The sequence below is a fragment of the Cherax quadricarinatus genome, chromosome 22, assembly GCF_038502225.1.
Source record: "Cherax quadricarinatus isolate ZL_2023a chromosome 22, ASM3850222v1, whole genome shotgun sequence".
Classification (NCBI taxonomy): domain Eukaryota; kingdom Metazoa; phylum Arthropoda; class Malacostraca; order Decapoda; family Parastacidae; genus Cherax; species Cherax quadricarinatus.
In genome coordinates, this window is record NC_091313.1 from 19,724,554 (window position 1) to 19,746,240 (window position 21,687).

The 21,687-nt window shown below is 39.5% G+C and overlaps 1 protein-coding gene across 1 annotated transcript in view; it reads right to left on the minus strand.

The window, feature by feature from the left end:
- AGO1 (protein argonaute-2) overlaps positions 1-21,687 on the minus strand; it is a 51,635-nt gene that overhangs the window by 15,418 nt on the left and 14,530 nt on the right. Inside the window, exon 4 of the mRNA XM_070087532.1 lies at positions 3,524-3,723. Coding sequence (XP_069943633.1) covers positions 3,524-3,723 — 200 coding nt within the window. The remainder of the gene's footprint in view (positions 1-3,523; positions 3,724-21,687) is intronic.

Below are 21,687 nucleotides of genomic sequence, written 5' to 3' on the forward strand. Positions count from 1 at the left end.
TGGATTTGAGTGGGACTTTCACATCAGAGCTTATTTCTTGGGTGGCATTGAAAATTGGGCAAATGTTTTGTTAGTGGGATGAATTGTAAAGGACCTGCCTAGTATGGGCCAGCAGGCCTCCTGCAGTGTTCCTCCTTTCTTATGTTCTTATGTTCTTATGTTTTTTTTTTTAAAATTCTTGGACACTGGTGCGTGACTCCAGATTTGGGCCTTGGACCCTGAAAGGGTTAAGGGCAATGTGTGGTGTAAATATTATGCAGAAAATTCGGAGTGTGGAAATTAGGAGAAGGTGTGGAGTTAATAAAAGCATTAGTCAGAGGGCAGAAGAGGGGTTGTTGAGGTGGTTTGGTCATTTAGAGAGAATGGATCCAAGTAGAATGACATGGAAAGCATATAAATCTATAGGGAAAGGAAGGAGGGGTAGGGTTCGTCCTCGAAAGGGTTGGAAAGAGGGGGTAAAGGAGGTTTTGTGGGCGAGGGGCTTGGACTTCCAGCAAGCGTGCATGAGCGTGTTAGATAGGAGTGAATGGAGACGAATGATACTTGGGACCTGACCATCTGTTGGAGTGTGAGCAGGGTAATATTTAGTGAAGGGATTCAGGGAAACCGGTTATTTTCATATAGTCGGACTTTTGTCCTGGAAATGGGAAGTACAATGCCTGCACTTTAAAGGAGGGGTTTTGGGATATTGGCAGTTTGGAGGGATATGTTGTGTATCTTTATACGTATATGCTTCTAAACTGTTGTATTCTGAGCACCTCTGCAAAAACAGTGATAATGTGTGAGTGTGGTGAAAGTGTTGAATGATGATGAAAGTATTTTCTTTTTGGGGATTTTCTTTCTTTTTTGGGTCACCCTGCCTCAGTGGGAAATGGCCGACTTGTTGAAAAAAAAAAAAAAGTATAATTTTCAGAGTACAGTGGACCCCCGCTTAACGATCACCTCCAAATGCGACCAATTATGTAAGTGTATTTATGTAAGTGCGTTTGTACGTGTATGTTTGGGGGTCTGAAATGGACTAATCTACTTCACAATATTCCTTATGGGAAAAAATTCGGTCAGTACTGGCACCTGAACATACTACTGGAATGAAAAAAGTTCGTTAACCGTGGGTCCACTGTATATATAAAATATTAGGTAGTATGCTGATAGACAGCAACCGCCCAGAGAGGTACTACCGCCCTGCCAAGTGAGTGTAAAACGAAAGCCTGTAATTGTTTTACATGATGGTAGAATTGCTGGTGTCCTTTTTTCTGTCTCATAAACATGCAAGATTTCAGCTACATCTTGCTACTTCTACTTACACTTAGGTCACACTACACATACATATACAAGCATATATATACTACACACACTCCTCTGGGTTTTCTGCTATTTTCTTTCTAGTTCTTGTTTATTTCCTCTTATCTCCATGGGGAAGTGGAGCAGAATTCTTCCTCCGTAAGCCATGCGTGTTGTAAGAGGCGACTAAAATGCTGGGAGCAAGGGGCTAGTAACCCCTTCTCCTGTACAAGTTACTAAATTTAAAAAGAGAAACTTTTGTTTTTCTCTTTAGGCCACCCTGCCTCGGTGGGATACAGCTGGTTTGTTGAAAGAAGATATAAAGTACCAAATAACTTTTAAAAACACTTGAAATTTTGGAGTTTCCAGACATAATGGAGAGATGTGGTGCTTACGGAGCTCACGGAGAATGTAAACTGGGTGGGGCGCAGTGACCATATTAGAAAGTCAGGTGGGGGGGAGCCGTATAGAGAGTTTTGGTCATAATTTAAAATGTCCGTATCAGTAGAACGCCATAAAGTGAAATGCCGTAAAGAGGGGCCCTACTGTACACACACAAAAAAAGATGCAGAAACTTGTTGCACCAATGGATGCTGACTCAGACCTTGGAGTACCAGACTTTTGCCTTAAATTTAGCAGAGCAGATGCCATCAGCAACGTTAAAAGTGCACGGAACTAAGTGCACCAATTAACATTAAATGAAGATTGGGAAAAATTATGACCTAGAGTGGTGAATAATTTCACAAGTTTTTCCTCAGTTGAGAGCCAGGTGCAAGATATTGTTTAACTGGCAAGGAAATTGCCAGGTAAGAGCTTTGAAGACATGCAGGAAGACATGAATGAGCTCTTCAAAGATGAATAGGAAGGCAGAAATCCAGAAGAAATGTTGGCAGAGTTCAGTGCCCAGATACGAGGAAGACAGATAGCAGACAATGATGAGAAAGAACTTGAAGAAAAACAGTTACATGAGTAGTTCCAAGTCATCGGTAAAGCTGCAGAACCTTTCAACTAAGACGATTCTGATAAAAATGTAAGTACTCCTCTGAAACAGTGTCTGGAGCAGCTGATGATGAATTTAGTCAGTTGTAGTGTACTGCAGGGTAAAACAGACCAAAGATGCATTACAGAATTCCTCAGTACTCCAGTGCAACCATCAACATCAGTGCAATAACCTCAGGCTTCCACCTCAGCCCAGTAGGGCCACGCCATACCTCTCCAAACCTTTCAAATTCATCGACATACATCAGCAACCAGAATTTAAGGTAAGAAAAATTATTTATGCAACCTTTGTAGCCATAAGCATTGTATTAAACGTAACACATCACTACATTCAAATACAATCTTTTTTTTTTTCTAGAATTTCGAGACCTAAAAAAAAATTGTTTCCCATTTCTAGGGGTTCTGAGACAAGTAACCCTATTTTTACCACATGTTCTCCAGTTCATTGTAGACAATTTTTTTGATTTGACAATATTTTCAAGAACATACCAATCAACTTAATCAACAGTCAACTGTATATGATCAACCAGTATAAGGACACAATGCATACTCAAGAACATATTCAGCACCTCCAGGATGGAACCGCCAAGTTCACCTGCGACCCAACTAACCCAACCACCACTGAAGACATGATCAGACTACTCACCAAGTACCCCAGCTTTGCCAGACTTGACTACACATCAAAGAAGAAATTCGGGACTCTTCAGACTGGAACTCTTAAAGACGGTACCCTCCTCTAGCACGACCATCAATGACCACTCACCGAGAACACAAGTTTCCCCAGCACTTTGCTTCCTGCTAAAGCTGGGGTGTAGCTCCAAAACGAACCCTGTAATTGCTGCCTTTGCTCGATTGTGCTGCTGCAGATGCTAAGCAAGAAGACACTCCCCACTTGGGGAGTCAACGCAAGACAGAAGAAGTTGCCCTCCAACTGGAGGGCCCAAGAAAGAAGACAGAAGAAAGATGATGATGAAGCCACCCCCCACCCGAGGGGCCACTGCCGGGTCAGCATCTGGAGAAGACCCGGGCCGGAAGCACAGTACTAAAATCTCTCATATGCCTCCAGCAATTACTTTACAGTCCATATCAACTAATTGTGTCCCTTTCATACTACATTCAGAATTAAGAAAAACAGCCATGATATGAACAAAATATAAAAAAGCTAATTGATCCTTCTGCCTATACACAGAAAAAGTTAAAACAGCTCACCCAAATAACATTTAGCTAAAGGAAAAAATCTCACCTGTCATGCTCTTTCTCGACGAGATGATAACGCGCTCTGAATGCAACCAGGTGCGCATAATAAGCTGGAGCAGGAATGGAGACTGACCGAGTACAACGAACATATGTGTGGCACAGCTGGTAGGTCAGGCACTGCAGTTCATCACTATCAAAATGGTTATCATCCCACAGTACATGATAGTGACTTGGACGACTAGTGCCCTGATGAAGAGGAAAAAATGTAAGATGTAACCCGATATACAATACTACCTTGATACTTACAGTTTTAAACATGGATATACTGCTAATGATATCTGTTACATCCTCAGTGGTAAATGAAGGAACACATCTTCACTCTTCCTATTTTCATGTTTTGAGGATGAAAACTATTAAAGGAAGAAAGAGCACTGAAAGATCCATGTTAACAGTAACAGGATGAATTTCTGATGATCATTAATATTTGTAATACTATATTTCAAATAAATATTAAAACACTACAAGATCTGAATGTATGAAGTACATATAAAACTAAAAAGTGAGTAGTGTCAAGGGCATCCAAACTTGGTGTACAAGAAGGTGACTTTAATACCATACAGATTATTTCATTTTGAATCTACATTCTGTTATTTATCATGCTAATGGCATAGTTTGAACAAATAATTCACTTATTTTTTTCAACACGTCAGTCATCTCCCACCAAGGAAGGGCGACCTAAAAAGAAAATCCTGAAAAAGAAAATACTTTCATCATTATTCAACACTTTCACCTCACTCATACATAATCACTCTTTGCAGAGGCACTCGAATACAACAATTTAGAAGTTCCTCCAAACTGCCAATACCCCAACCCCTCCTTTAAAGTGCAGGCAATGTACTTCCCATTTCCAGGACTCAAGTCAGGCTAACCGGTTTCCCTGAATCCCTTCACAAAATATTAACCTCCTCACACTCCAACAGCTTCTTGGGTCCCAAAAACCATTTCCTTCTATTCACTCGTATCTAACACATTCACGCATGCTTGCTGGAAATGCAAGCCCCTCACCCACAAAACCTCCTTTACCCACTCCCTCGAACCTTTTCGAGGACAACCCCTACCCAGTCTTCCTTTCCATACAGAGTTATACACTCTCCAAGTCATTCTACTTTGATCCACTCTCTCTAAATGACCAAACCACCTCAATAACCCCTCTTCAGCCAACTCCTAATTTCCACACTCAGAAATCTCTGTTTAATATTTACACCACAAACTGACCTTAGACAGGACATCTCCACTGCCTCCAGCCACCTCCTAGCTGCAGCATTTGCAACCAAAGCTTCACACGCACATGAGAGTGTTGGTACCACTCACTATACTTTCGTACATTCCCTTCTCTGCCTCCATGGATAACGTTTTGTTTTTTTCCACAGATACCTCAATGCACCACTCACCCTTTTTCCTCCATCAATTCTATGGTTAACCTCATCCTTCATAAACCCATCTGCTGACAAGTCAAAGCCCAAATATCTGAAAACATCTACTTCTTCCATACTCCCTCTCTTCAATGTGATAACCAATTTTTTTTTTTTTTATCTAAATCGTTTGATACCCTCATCACCTTACTCTTTTCTATGTTCACTTTCAACTTTCTACCTTTACACACCCTTCCAAACTCGTCCGCTAACCTTTCCAACTTTTCTTTAGAATCTCCCATGAGCACAGTATCATCAGCAAAAAGTAACTGTGTCAACTCCCATTTTGTATTTGAATCTCCATAATTTAACCCTTTGACTGTTTCAGGCCCCTCTCTGAAACTGTCATTCTATGTCGCTCAATTTTTGAAAAAAAAAAAATTATTTTTTCTTATGAAATGATAGAGAATCTTTTCCCGATGGTAATGACACCAAAAGTTCGAAATTTGGTCGAAAACTCATGGAATTATGCTCCCGAATTTAGCGGTCTCGGCAACATAAGCGTATCGGCGATTTCGCCGACTTTGAGCCCTATTTTCAGCCAATTCCATTGTTCCAGTTGACCAAACTCAGCTATTTCTTTAGAACTCCATTTTATCTATCAGCTGAGTACAAGAAACCTCCCATTTACTAATTTGGACTACCCAATATGGTGTTCAGAAATTGGCAATTTGGCCAATTTCATGCAAACTAAAGAAGATGCCAATTTCAAAATAGGGTCCAGAATAAACAAGGCAGACATATGTGGCACTAAAATAACATATGCTCTGTTCATTAGTCACATCTCTAGGCTCCTCTTATATTATTATTGCTTTCTATTTTGATTTTTTATTCATACAAAAAAATACAAAATTTACTGTTATGCAGACTACTGCATTATTGTAAAAATGGTATAAATAATATCAGTGCACTAGTGAAAGAATATTAGACTCCCCAGTTGACGTGTATTGGACGTGTGGTGTGATTTATTTACTCCTGAACATTGGTAAAAATCGAACATTTCCGCTACTTTGAGCTCAGTTTAAAGGTCGTTTTCATCGTCAAAGTAATGAAAATCATCTCTATTTCTGTAATATGTTTTCCATTTTATCACCTAAGACCATGAAAACGCGAATACAACGATAAATACTATACGAAAATACACCTCAAAGTCAGCGTTTTATTAAAAAAAAAACGATCAGTTTTTTTTCTCATTACGCAATGTGTGCTGCAGGATTTTTTTTATGTGGTGCACACTGACCACACAGACCCAGTCTCTCACATGTGGGCCTACCAGCTTTCTCCCGCTTGATTTGAAGTCGCTAGAATTATTGAGTATATATACGTCAGAAACACTGGCTCGTAAGACGTATTTATACGTCGAAAACAGTCAAAGGGTTAATCCTACTCCTCTCCCCAACACTCTAGCATTCATTTCTTTTACAACCCCATCTATAAATATATTAAACAACCATGGTGACATTATGCATCCCTGTCTAAGGCCTACTTTTACCGTGAAGTAATCTCCCTTTCTGCTACACACCCTAACCTGAGCCTTACTACCCTCAAAAAAAACTTTTTACAGCATTTAATAACTTACTACCTATTCCATACACTTGCAACATCTGCCACATTGCTCCCCTATCCACTATCATATGCCTTTTCTAAATCCATAAATGCAATGAAAACTTCCCTACCTTTATCTAAATACTATTCACATATATGCTTCAATGTAAACACATGATCTATACATCCCCTACCCACTCTAAAACCTCCTTGCTCATCTGCAATCCTACATTCTGTCTTACCTCTAATTCCTTCAATAATAACTCTACTGTACACTTTACCTGGTATACTCAGTAAACTTATTCCCCTATAATTTTTACAAACTCTTTTGTCCCCCTTCCCTTTATATAAAGGACCTATACATGCTCTCTGCCAATCCTTAGGTACCTTCCCCTCTTTCATACATTAATTAAACAAAAATACCAACCACTCCAACACAAAATCCCCCCCTGCTTTTAACATTTCTGTCATGATCCAGTCAGTTCCAGCTGCTTTACCCCCTTTCATTCTACGTAATGCTTCATGCACCTCCCCCACACTCACATCCTGCTCTTCTTCACTCCTAAAAGATGTTATACCTCCCTGGCAAGTGCATGAAATTACCGCCTCCCTTTCAGCATCGACATTTAAAAATTCCTCAAAATATTCCCACCTACCCAATACTTCCAGTTCCCCTTCAACTAACTCCCCTACCCTGTTTTTAACTGAGAAATCCAGTTGTTCCTTAGGCTTTCTTAACTTGTTTATCTCCAAAATTTTTTTCATATTTTCAGCAAAATTTCTTGAGAGTGCCTCTCTCACTATCATCTGCTCTCCTTGTGCACTCTCTCACCACTCTCTTCACCTTTTTTTTTTACTCTCCATATACTCTGCTCTTTTTATAACACTTGTGCTTTGTAAAAACCTCAAATAAGCTACCTTCTTCTCTTTTATCACACCCTTTACACAACCTGCACATAGAAGAGAGAAGCTTACGACGACGTTTCGGTCCGACTTGGACCATTTACAAAGTCACACTAACCAGAAGTGGAGCAGGACGGCTATATATAATCAGGAAGAGGTAGCGGCAGCGGCAGCAGCGGTGGCGGCGGCAGCAGCAGCAGCAGTAGTAATAGTAGTAGTAGTACAGTGGACCCCCGCATACCGCACTCATCGCATACCGTACAATCCTCATACCGCTCACTTTTTTCGCAAAAATTTTGCCTCGCATACCGCCCAAAAACCCGCTCACCGCCCTTCGTCCGAGACGCGTCCAATGTGCGGCCTGAACCACGCTCACATGTTCCGCCGGTGGCATTGTTTACCAGCCAGCCTCCGCGGTAACATCCAAGCATACAATCGGAACATTTCGTATTATTACAGTGTTTTTGGTGATTTTTTCTGGAAAATAAGTGACCATGGGCCCCAAGAAAGCTTCTAGTGCCAACCCTACAGCAATAAGGGTGAGAATTATTATAGAGATGAAGAAAAAGATCATTGATAAGTATGAAAGTGGAGTGCGTGTCTCCGAGCTGGCCAGGTTGTATAATAAACCCCAGTCAACCATCGCTACTATTGGTGGTACAGCTGCTGCTGCTGCTGCTGTACCACCGTCAGCTGCTGCTGCACTGTCAGCTGCTGCTGCTGTTGTACCACCGTCAGCTGCTGCTGCTGCTGCTGTAGCATCGTCTGCTGCTGCTGTAGCATCGTCTGCTGCTGCTGTAGCATCGTCTGCTGCTGCTGTAGCATCGTCTGCTGCTGCTGTAGCATCGTCTGCTGCTGCTGTAGCATCGTCTGTTGCTGCTGTACCACCATCAGCTGCTGCTGCTGCTGTAGCACCGTTGTTGGTGTGGCTTATTGAGAATACCAAGAAACCATTAACCCCAGAGGATTTGCCACCCAGGATAACCCAAAAAAGTCAGTGTCATCGAAGACTGTCTAACTTATTTCCATTGGGGTCCTTAATCTTGTCTCCCAGGATGCAACCCACACCAGTCGACTAACACCCAGGTGAACAGGGAAAAATGCCTGGAACTAGTGCTCATATTGGTGAATTTAAAGCCAGCAAAGGTTGGTTTGAGAGATTTAAGAATCGTAGTGGCATACACAGTGTGATAAGGCCTGTTCTGGAAGAAAATGCCAAACAGGACCTACAGTACTCAGGACGAAAAGGCACTCCCAGGACACAGTGTCTCATCAGTCATTGCTGCATCTTCAATAAAGGTAAGTGTCATTTATTCTTCATTTAGTAGAGTAGTACATGCACAATATATATTGTGCATGTACTACTCTACTATTGTGCATGTATCCTTCTCTTTGTGTGTAGGAAAATGTATATTTCATGTGGTAAATTTTTTTTTTCATACTTTTGGGTATCTTGCACGGATTAATTTGATTTCCATTATTTCTGATGGGGAAAATTCATTCGCATACCGAACATTTCGCATAACAATCAGCCCTCTTGCACGGATTAAGGTCGCTATGCGGGGGTCCACTGTAGTAGTAATAGTAGTAGTAATAGTAGTAGTAATAGTAGTAGTAATAGTAGTAGTAGTAGTAGTAATAGTAGTAGTAGTAATAGTAGTAGTAGTAATAGTAGTAGTAATAGTAGTAGTGGTAGTAGTAGTAGTAATAGTAGTAGTAGTAGTAGTAGTAATAGTAGTAGTAATAGTAGTAGTAGTAATAGTAGTAGTAATAGTAGTAGTAGTAATAGTAGTAGTAATAGTAGTAGTAATAGTAGTAGTAATAGTAGTAGTAGTAATAGTAGTAGTAATAGTAGTAGTAGTAATAGTAGTAGTAGTAATAGTAGTAGTAATAGTAGTAGTAGTAATAGTAGTAATAGTAGTAGTAATAGTATAGTAGTAGTAATAGTATAGTAGTAGTAGTAGTAATAGTAGTAATAGTAGTAGTAGTAGTAATAGTAATAGTAGTAGTAGTAATATAGTAGTAGTTATAGTAGTAGTAATATAGTAGTAGTAATATAGTAGTAGTAATATAGTAGTAGTAATATAGTAGTAGTAATATAGTAGTAGTAATATAGTAGTAGTAATATAGTAGTAGTAATATAGTAGTAGTAATATAGTAGTAGTAATATAGTAGTAGTAATATAGTAGTAGTAATATAGTAGTAGTAATATAGTAGTAGTAATATAGTAGTAGTTATAGTAGTAGTAATAGTAGTAGTAGTAATAGTAGTAGTAGTAATAGTAGTAGTAATAGTAGTAGTAGTAATAGTAGTAGTAATAGTAGTAGTAGTAGTAATAGTAGTAGTAGTAATAGTAGTAGTAGTAGTAGTAGTAGTAATAGTAGTAATAGTAGTAGTAGTAGTAATAGTAGTAGTAGTAATAGTAGTAGTAGTAATAGTAGTAGTAGTAGTAATAGTAGTAGTAGTAGTAATAGTAGTAGTAGTAGTAATAGTAGTAGTAGTAGTACACTTGCTCTCCCTCTGTGGGCACCTAGCTCCCTTGCAGTGCTCCCCTTTCTTTGTATTTGACTGGCTCCTCCTCCTTATTCCCCACTACCACTGCTACTTCTACTACTACCACTACTACTACCTCTACTACTACTACTACCACCACTACCTCTTCCTGCCTACATATAGCCGTCCTGCTCCACTTCTGGTTAGTGTGGCTTTGTAAATGGTCCAAGTCGGACCAAAACTTCGTCGTAAGCTTCTCTCTTCTATGTGCGGGTTATTTGTGTATCGCTCCAGTCACAGTATTGTGCCTTTTTTCATTTATCACACCCTTTACTTCATCATTCCACCAATCACTCCTCTTTCCTCCTGCACCCACCCTCCTACAGCCACAAACTTCTGCCCCACATTCTAATACTACATTTTTAAAACCCTCTTTAACTCCCCCACCCACACTACTACTACTAGCACTATCCCACCTTTCTGCCAATAGTTGCTTATATCTCACGCTAACTTTCTCCTCCCTTAGTTTATACACTTTAACCTCTCTCTTACTTGCTGTTGCCATTTTTCTTTTGTCCCATCTACCTCTTACTCTAACTGTAGCTATAACTAAATAATGATCCAATATATCCGTTGCCCCTCTATAAACATGTACATCCTGAAGCCTACTCATCAGCCATTTATCCACCAATACATAATCTAACAAACTTTCATTATGTGCTATATCATACCTTGCACACTTATTAATCCTCTTTTCATAAAATATGCATTATTTATTACCAAACCTCTTTCTACACAGCTCAAGTAAAGGCCCCTCATTTTCATTTACCCCTGGCACCCCAAATTTACCTCCTACTCCCTCCATAACATTTTTACCCAGTTTAGCATTGAGATCCCCAACCACAAGTACTCTCTCACTTAATTCAAAACTCTCCAAATGCTCACTAAACATTTCCCAAAATCTCTCTCTCTCCTCTACATCTCTCTCTTCTCCAGGGGAGGCTGAACGCTTACCCAGCATGAACGAAAAAAAAAATATTTGAAAAAATATGCAAATTGAGTTAATCATATATAAAAATAGCTTAACTCTCTGGCAACATACTGGTACAAGAATCATTGTTCTACGACATTCCTACAAGGAATTATAGTCATTTATAACATCTAGGGTGACGTCACCACCCGTGGCAGGCTTGTTCACCTGTTGTCGATTTTAATTATTTTTCCCCCAATTTTTTTTGGTGTATTTTTGTATTATTCTAATACAATAATTGAAGATTTGGCATCATAAGAGAGTGGGCAGGACTTACATGACTTCTAATGACTTACAGCCAATCAGGAACCTTCTGGGAACATTTGCTTATGTCAGCAGAAATTCCTCTCTCAGGATAGCCAGGGAACATGCTTCAATATAAAGCTATTATCGCTACTACGGCATATTTATCTATCACAACTGATCTAATATGAAATATAGTCCCTTTATATAAAGGGAAGGGGGACAAAAGAGATTGTAAAAATTATAGAGGAATAAGTTTACTGAGTATACCAGGAAAAGTGTATGGTAGGGTTATTATTGAAAGAATTAGAGGCAAGACAGAATGTAGAATTGCAGATGAGCAAGGAGGTTTCAGAGTGGGTAGGGGATGTGTAGATCAAGTGTTTACATTGAAGCATTTATGTGAACAGTATTTAGATAAAGGTAGGGAAGTTTTTATTGCATTTATGGATTTAGAAAAGACATATGATAGAGTGGACAGGGAAGCAATGTGGCAGATGTTGCAAGTACTATATGGAATAGGTGGTAAGTTACTAAATGCTGTAAAGAGTTTTTATGAGGATAGTGAGGCTCAGTTTAGAGTGAGTGGAAGAGAGGGGGACTACTTCCCAGTGAAAGTAGGTCTTAGACAGGGATGTGTAATGTCACCATGGTTAATATATTTATAGATGGGGTTGTAAGAGAAGTAAATGCTAGGGTGTTCGGGAGAGGGGTGGGATTAAATTATGGGGAATTAAATACAAAATGGGAAGTGACACAGTTACTCTTTGCTGATGATACTGTGCTTATGAGAGATTCTAAAGAAAAATTGCAAAGGTTAGTGGACGAATTTAGGAGTGTGTGTAAAGGTAGAAAGTTGACAGCGAACATAGAAAAGAGTAAGGTGATGAGAGTATCAAATGATTTAGATAAAGAAAAATTGGATATCAAATTGGGAAGGAGGAGTATGGAAGAAGTGAGTGTTTCCAGATATTTGGGAGTTGACGTGTCAGTGGATGGATTTATGAAGGATGAGGTTAATCATAGAATTGATGAAGGAAAAAAGGTGAGTGGTGCATTGAGGCATATGTGGAGGCCAACAATATTATCTATGGAGGCAAAGAAGGGAATGTATGAAAATATAGTACCAACACTCTTACATGGGTGTGAAGCTTGGGTAGTAAATGCAGCAGCGAGGAGACGGTTGGAGGCAGTGGAGATGTCCTGTCTAAGGGCAATGTGTGGTGTAAATATTATGCAGAAAATTTGGAGTGTGGAAATTAGGAAAAGGTGTGGAGTTAATAAAAGTATTAGTCAGAGGGCTAAAGAGGGGTTGTTGAGGTGGTTTGGTCATTTAGAGAGAATGGATCAAAGTAGAATGACATGGAAAGCATATAAATCTATATGGGAAGGAAGGCGAGGTAGGGGTCGTCCTCAAAAGGGTTGGAGAGAGGGGGTAAAGGAGGTTTTGTGGGCAAGGGGCTTGGACTTCCAGCAAGCGTGCGTGAGCATGTTAGATAGGAGTGAATGGAGACGAATGGTACTTGGAACCTGACGATCTGTTGGAGTGTGAGCAGGGTAATATTTAGTGAAGGGATTCAGGGAAACCGGTTATTTTCATATAGTCAGACTTGAGTCCTGGAAATGGGATGTACAATGCCTGCACTTTAAAGGAGGGGTTTGGGATATTGGCAGTTTGGAGGGATATGTTGTGTATCTTTATACGTATATGCTTCTAAACTATTGTATTCTGAGCAATTCTGCAAAAGCAGTTATTAAGAGTGTGGTGAAAGTGTTGAATGATGATGAAAGCATTTTCTTTTTGGGGATTTTCTTTCTTTTTTGGGTCACCCTGCCTCGGTGGGAGACGGCCAACTTGTTGGAAAAAAAAAAAAAAAAAATCTAAACTGTTGTATTCTGGGCACCTCTGCAAAAAACAATGATATGTGTGAGTGAGGTTAAAGTGTTGAATGATGTTGAAAGTATTTTCTTTTTGGGGATTTTCTTCTTGGGTCACCCTGCCTTGGTGGGAGACGGCCGACTTGTTGAAAAAAATAAATAAATAAATAAATAAATAACAAAGAAATATGATAAATACTCTACAATGAATAGTATGTAGCATATACCCTGAGCAGTCCCCCAGGAGTATCATAGTGCTTACCAGAGGCCAGGGGTAACCCTACCTCTCCTACCCCCTCCAGGGTATTTGTATTAGAGAAAACGGACAGGGATAACTACGATATACACTTTTAATGCACTATAAAACTAAGAAAAAATGTTTTCTCGGAAAAAAAAAATCGGTTTACCGACCGTTTTGCGGATTATCTCGGAAGTAAGTTATTCACATATATACTAACTTTCTGTCATTATTAATAATGATAGGAATGCAATGAAATTTATAAACAACATAAAGGAAAGATTGTTTTATAAACTGGTGAATTTCATTTTGAGATATAATTTGCTTTTGATTTGGGTGGGGGCAAAAGTCAGATACAGTGGACCCCCGCTTAACGATCACCTCCAAATGCGACCAATTATGTAAGTGTATTTATGTAAGTGCGTTTGTACGTGTATGTTTGGGGGTCTGAAATGGACTAATCTACTTCACAATATTCCTTATGGGAAAAAATTCGGTCAGTACTGGCACCTAAACATACTACTGGAATGAAAAAAGTTCGTTAACCGGGGGTCCACTGTATTTGGATGAATGTAAAAACCATACAAACTTTATTTTTTTTTTTTAAGAATGAAGATAGGATATATTACACAAAAGATAATCTGGATAAATACAGATTAGCATTGTTTTATGCGTAGATAATGCCGTAGATACTTGACGTGCTGTTGGAGTGTGAGCAAAGTAACATTTATGAAGGGGTTCAGGGAAACCGGCAGGCCGGACTTGAGTCCTGGAGATGGGAAGTACAGTGCCTGCACTCTGAAGGAGGGGTGTTAATGTTGCAGTTTAAAAACTGTAGTGTAAAGCACCCTTCTGGCAAGACAGTGATGGAGTGAATGATGGTGAAAGTTTTTCTTTTTCGGGCCACCCTGCCTTGGTGGGAATCGGCCAGTGTGATAATAATAAATAAAAAAAAATGCCAAAACAGCTTCTGTAAGTCCCACTACGACAGTAGCTCACACTATACAGTAGGGCCCCGCTTATAGAGCAGATTAGGTTCCAGGCTACTTCCGGAAAGCAGAACGCCCTTTTTTTCCACTTATAAATGCATATAAATGTCAGATAACAAGTTTACACCAACATAATAAGTTAGCAATAGAACTAGGCATTAAAAAACAATGAAAAGTATAATACACACACAGTATACTCATTATTTACCTCAAAATATTCATAGTCTTAATGTAGGGCAAAAGGTGAGTAGTACAGGTCTCCCTCAACATTCGCGGGCTTCACACATTTGCGAATTCTAAACTGCCAAATCATATTTATGTTGAGGACTTTGAAGTTGATGAACGACACAGAGAGGCATAATTCCCTACAAAACTGTTTGTAGATATGAAGAAACGGTCTCAGGTTGGATAAAAGCATAAGTGAGAGGGGTTGGATTTGAGTGGAACTTGCATGCGAGTACTGTAAATAGAATTATCAAACTTTATTGCTTGGGTAGCGTTTATTCTGTTAGTGGGTTGGATTTGTGAAGGACTTGCCAAGTATAGGCCAACAGGCGTACTGCAGTGTTCCTTTCTTATGCTGATGAGTGGAACGTCTGCCTAATATGGTTATAAGAATATGTGAACAAAAGAAAGGAGGAACACTGCAGTAGACCTGCTGGCCCATACTAGGCAGGTCCTTCACAATCCATCCCACTACCAAAATATCTGCCCACCCCAATTTTCAATGGTACCCAAGCAATAAGAGAATAAGTAAGGAGGAACACTGCAGTAGGACTGTTGGCCCATACTAGGCAGGTCCTTCACAAATCCAACCCACTAACAGAATAAACTCTACCCAAGCAATAAGCTTTGACGATTCTATTTATTCACGTGCAAGTCCCACTCAAATCCAACCCCTTTCACTCATGTACTTATCCAACCTAAATTTGAAACTACCCAAGGTTTTAGCTTTGATAAGTTGTGACGTGTACTTAGCTCAGTGGTGGCGTGTACTTTGCTCTGTGAAGACTTGTTCATGTGCTCTCTCCGAATATGAACCAGGATGCCCTCTCTTGAGCAACTCTACCAGCAGCTAAAAGAGGAGCTTAGGGTTGCTAAGCTGGAGATACTGTGATTAACAGAGGAGAACAAGAGGATTCGTAGTAAACCTGTTGTGAGTCCTTAGGTTAAGAGAGGAACCTGGTCAGTGGCTGCACAACATGAAACCAAGCTGAGGATCAAGAAGACTGTTGGAGAGGCAGAAACAACGAAGAACCAGAGGACTACTGTGGAAACTTCCAACCCATTTTCGGCGCTACCTGATGAATGTGGGTTGTCTACTGGGAACGTCACAACGAGCACCAAGGAAGCATTGGCAGACGTGAGTAAAACATCCCCAAAAACCCCAATGAAGACTATCAAGAACGTCACGACGAATTCCACAAGTGAATGTAAGAACACTGTTTTAGTTGGAGACAGTCAGGTTAAGTTTATGGATAGGGTGTTTTGTCTTAGGGACAGGAAGAGGAGGCAGAGGGTATGTTTTCCTGGGGCTGGGATGGGAGATATTGTTAGCCATCTGGATGACATCATGAAAGGTAATAGGAGCAATCCTATTATCTGCCTCAGTGTGGGAGGCAACGATGTTGGCAGATGTAGGAGTGAGGACCTGATTAGCAGGTATAGGTCAGCAATAGAAAATTAGGAAGAAGGGTGGGAACCCTGTCATATGTGGTATTTTGCCAAGGAGAGGAGTTAGAAACAAATGGTTGTCCAGGGCAATTGGTGTCAATTGCTGGCTGGACAAATACTGTAAGGAAAATGCAGTAACATTCATTGACAACTGGGACCTCTTCTATGGCAGAAATGACATGTATGCCAGGGATGGGGTACACTTGTCTAGGTCTAGGGTGGGGGCACTGGCAAATGCAGTGGAGGGAGCAGTTAGGACTTTAAACTAGAAATAGTTAGTGGTAGGGATTTTGGCGGGAAAACAGTGAAGTCCCAGTGCAGTAATATTATGAGTTCTAGGGGAACTAGTAATAAGCAGAACATGGTAGATATTGGAAAGCCAGTGGTACTAGGTGACAAGGACAATAATAGGTTTAGTAGAAAAACAGAAATGAGCAGGAAGGGTAAAGAGAAAGGAGGGTCTATCAATGTATATTATGCTAATAGCCATAGTGCTAGGAATAAGATGAACGAGTTGAGATTAGTTGCTAGTGCAGGTAACACTGATGTATTTGCCATAACTGAGGCATGGTTTAATTCAAAAAGTCAGGACATGCCTGCAGAATGTAACATTCAGGGTTTTAAACTGTTCCAAGTAGATAGAAGTATCGGGAAGGGGGGTGGGGTGGCATTGTATGTCCGAGATCGCTTGAACTGTTACATAAAAACGGGTATTAAGTCTGAAGTAACACATACAGAGTCTGGATAGAATTTTCAGAGGGGCATGAAAAATTTATTTAAGGAGTGATATACCGTCCCCCAAACTTAGATAGGGACCAAGGGAGACTACTATGGGAGGAAATTGTTAAGGCTACAAGGCACGATAACGTAGTAATTCTAGGAGACTAACTTTAGTCACATTGATTGGAATTTCTTGACTGGGAATTTAGAATCTAACGACTACTTAGAAGTAGTTCAGGATTGTTTTTTGAGGCAGTTTGTGACAAAGCCTACAAGGGGAAATAACCTGCCTGACATGGTTCTGGCAAACAAGGAAACCCTTGTTAATAACTTAGAAATTACAGAGGAACTTGGCACAAGTGATCACAAATCAATTACCTTTAGCATTGAATGGAAGTATGACAGTAGGGATAATTCAGTAATGGTCCCAGATTTTCGCTTAGCAGATTACAATGGGCTTAGAGAACACTTATCATCTGTGAACTGGGGTAATGAAGAGAGCTATCAGTATGACAGCTTTCTTAACACAATACATGTTACCCAGAGAACATTTATCCCATATAAGGAAATTAGATCGAATAGAAATGACCCAAAATGGATGAATAATAGGCTCAAATATCTTTTAGGGCAGAAGAAAGGAATTTTTAGATATATCAAGAGGCAAGGGTCATCTCATGAATCAGTACATTGACATTAAGAGGGACGATAAAAAGGGGATAAGAAAAGCTAAACGGGAGTACGAAATTAAAGTTGCTAGGGATTCTAAAACTAACCCAAAAAGTTTTTTCCAGGTGTATAGAACAAAAGTTAGGGATAAGATAGGTCCCCATAAAAATAATTTGGGGCATCTTACTAACAAAGAGAATGAAATGTGCTCCATTTTAAATAATTATTTTCTCTCGGTTTTTACACAGGAAGGCACTAACAATATCCCAATAATTAATTTTTATAGTGGACCTAAGATAAATTATGTAACATCACAGTCACTAGTGAAAAGGTTATGAAACAAATAGACCGTCTGAAACAAAATAAATCACCAGGCCCTGATGACCTTTTTTCAAGGGTTCTTAAGGAATGCAAAATGGAACTTTGTGAACTGTTAACTAATATTTTTAATTTATCTCTTCAAATAGGTGTAGTGTCTGATATGTGGAAGATGGCTAATGTAATTTCTATTTTTAAAGCAGGGGACAAGTCGTTACCTTCAAATTACCGCCCAATAAGCCTAACCTCAATTGTAGGCAAATTACTAGAGTCAATTATAGTTGAGATTATGAGAAGCCATCTGGATAAACATAATCTGATTAATGATACTCAGCATGGATTCACGAGAGGCCATTCTTGTCTAACTAATTTATTAACTTTCTTCAGTAAAGCTTTTGAGGCTGTTTATCATGACAAACAATTTGATATTGTTTATTTAGATTTTAGTAAGGCTTTTGATAGAGTACCACACCAAAGTGTGTTAAAGAAAGTGGCAGCTCATGGCATTGGGGGAAAAGTGCTGCCATGGATAGAGTCATGGCTCACAGACAGGAAGCAGTGTGTCCATAAATGGGGTTAAATTCGAGTGGGGATCCGTAACAAATGGCGTTCCACAGGGATCAGTCTTAGGCCCGTTGTTGTTTATAATATATATCAATGATCTTGATGAGGGAAATACTAGTGTAATGAACAAATTTGCCGATGACATAAAGTTAGGTAGGATAATTGATTCAAACGTAGATAGCAGGGAACTTCAGGATGATTTAGACAAACTCAATAACTGGTCAGAAAAGTGGCAGATGCAGTTCAATGTAGATAAATGCAAGGTTCTGATGCTCGGGAGTGTCCAAAACCCTAGCACTTATAAGTTAAATAATGTAGAACTTAGCCATACAGATTGCGAAAAGGACTTGGGGGTTATGATAAGCAGCAACCTTAAACCAAGACAGCAATGCCTAAGCGTATGTAATAAGGCAAACAGATTACTGGGATTTATATTAAGAAGTGTAAGCAACAGAAGTTCAGCGGTTATATTACAGCTTTATACATCATTAGTAAGGCCTCACCTTGATTATGCAGCTCAGTTCTGGTCTCCATATTACAGAATGGACATATATTTGTCAGAAAACATTCAGCGTAGAATGACTAAATTAATACATAGCATTAGAAATCTTCATAAGGAAGAAAGATCGAAGACCCTTAAATTACATTCACTTGATAGATGAAGAATGAGGGGAGACATGATTGAAGTGTATAAGTGGAAGATGGGTATTAATAAAGGGGATATAAATAAGGTCTTGAGGATATCTCTCCAAGAGAGAACCTGCAGTAATGGATTCAAATTAGACAAGTTTAGATTTAGAAAGGACATAGGAAAGTACTGGTTTGGAAATAGGGTAGTTGATGAGTGGAACAGTCTACCTAGTTGGGTTATTGAGGCTAAAACCTTGAGTAGTTTCAAATTTAGGTTGGATAAATACATGAGTGAGAGGGATTGGATCTGAGTGGGACTTGCATATGAGAGTGGATAGAGTTATCAGAGCTTTTTCTTGGGTGGCATTAAAAATTGGGTTGGGCAAACATTTTGTTAGTGGGATGGATTGTAAAGGACCGGCCTAGTATGGGCCAACAGGCCTGCTGCAGTGTTCCTCCTTTCTTATGTTCTTATAATTCTATTCACGTGCTAAAACCTTGGGTAGTTTAAAATTTGGTAATAGGATGGAAGACAGCAACCACCCAGAGAGGTACTACCGTCCTGCCAAGTGAGCGTAAGACGAAAGCATGTAATTGTTTTACATGATGTTAGGATTGCTGGTGTCTTTTGTCTGTCTCATAAATATGCAAGATTACAGGTACGTCTTGCTACTTCTACTTATACTTAGGTCACACTATACATACATGTACACGTTTATTTATACACACTCATCTGAGTTTTCTTTGATTTTATCTTAACAGTTCTTGTTACTTTTCCTTTTATATCCATGGGGAAGTGGAATAAGAATCTTTCCTCCATAAGCCATGCGTGTTGTAAAAGTCAACTAAAATGCCGGGAACAATGGGCTAGTAACCCCTTTTCCTGTAATAATTACTAAAAAGAATAAAATTGTCCAAGTGGGATGTCTGAATGTGCGTGGATGTTGTGCGAATGATAAGAAAGAAATGATTGTGGATGCTATGAATGAGAAGAAGCTGGATGTCCTGGCTTTAAGTGAAACAAAGCTGAAGGGGGTGGGAGAGTTTCGGTGAAGAGGAATAAATGGGATTAGGTCAGGGGTTTCAAAAAGAGCTAAATAAGGAGTAGCAATAATGTTGAAGGATAAGCTATGACAGGAAAAGAGGGACTATAAATGTATTACTCCAAGGATTATGTTGAACAAAATAAAGGCTGGATGTGAAAAGTGGGTTATAGTAAGCATATATACACCTGGAGAAGAGAGAAGTGTAGATGAGAGAGAGAGAGAGAGATTTTGGGAAATGTGTGAATGCTTGGGGAGTTTTGAACCAAGTGTGAGAGTACTTGTGGTTGGGGATTTCAATGCTAAAGTGGGTAAAAATGTTGAGGGAGTAGTAGGTAAATTTGGGGTGCCAGGGGTAAATGTAAATGGGGAGCCTTTAACTGAGCTATGTGTAGAAAGAGGTTTGGTAATTGGAAATACAAATTTTATAAAAAAGAGGATAAATAAATATACAAGGTATGATACAGCACGAAATGAAAGTAGTTTGTTAGATTATGTATTGGTGGATAAAAAATTGATGGGTAGGCTCCAGGATGTACACGTTTATAGAGGGGCAAATGATATATCGGATCATTATTTAGTTGTAGCTACAGTTAGAGTAAGAGGTAGATGGGACAAGAGGAAAATGGCAACAACAAGTAAGAGGAAGGTGAAAGTGTATAAACTAAGGGAGGAGGAAGTTCGGGTGAGATATAAGCAACTTTTGGCAGAAAGGTGGGCTGGTGCACGTATGAGTAGTGGGGGGTTGAAGAGGGTTGGAAGTTTTAAAAATGAAGTATTAGAATGCGGGGCAGAAGTTTGTGGTCATAGGAGGGTGGGTGCAGGAGGAAAGAGGAGTGATTGCTGGAATGATGAAGGAAAGGGTGTGATAAAAGAGAAAAAGGCAGCTTATGAAAGATTTTTATAAAGCACAAGTGTTATAAGAAGAGTAGAGTATATGGAGAGTAAAAGAAAGGTGAAGAGAGTGGTGAGAGAGTGCAAAAGAAGAGCAGATGATAGAGTGGGAGAGGCACTGTCAAGAAATTTTAAAAGAAAAAATTTTGGAGTTAAACAAGTTAAGAAAGCCTAGTGAACAAATGAATTTGTCAGTTAAAAACAGAGTAGGGGAGTTAGTAGATGGGGAGATGGAGGAATTGGGCACATGGCGAGAATATTTTGAGGAACTTTTAAACGTCGACAAAGAAATGGAGGGGGTAATTTCATGCACTGGCCAGGGAGGTATACCATCTCTTAGGAGTGAAGAAGAACAGGATGTGAGTGTGGGGGAAGTGTATGAGGCATTACATAGAATGAAAGGGGGTCAAGCAGCTGGAACTGACGTGATCATGACAGAAATGTTAAAAGCAGGAGGGAATATAGTGTTGGAGTGGTTGGTATTTTTGTTTATAAATGTATGAAAGAGGGGAAGGTACCTAGGCATTGGCAGAGAGCATGTATAGTCCCTTTATATAAAGGGGGACAAAAGAGATTGTAAAAATTATAGAGGAATAAGTTTACTGAGCATACCAGGAAAAGTGTACGGTAGGGTTATTATCCAAAGAATCAGAGGTAAGACAGAATGTAGGATTGCAGATGAGCAAGGAGGTTTTAGTGTGGGTAGGGGATGTGTAGATCAAGTGTTTACATTGAAGCATATATGTGAACAGGAGATAAAGGTAGGGAAGTTTTTATTACATTTATGGATTTAGAAAAGGCATATGATAGAGTGGATAGGAGAGCAATTTGGCAGGTGTTGCAAGTGTATGGAATAAGTGGTAAGTTACTAAATGCTGTAAAGAGTTTTTATGAGGATAGTGAGGCTCAG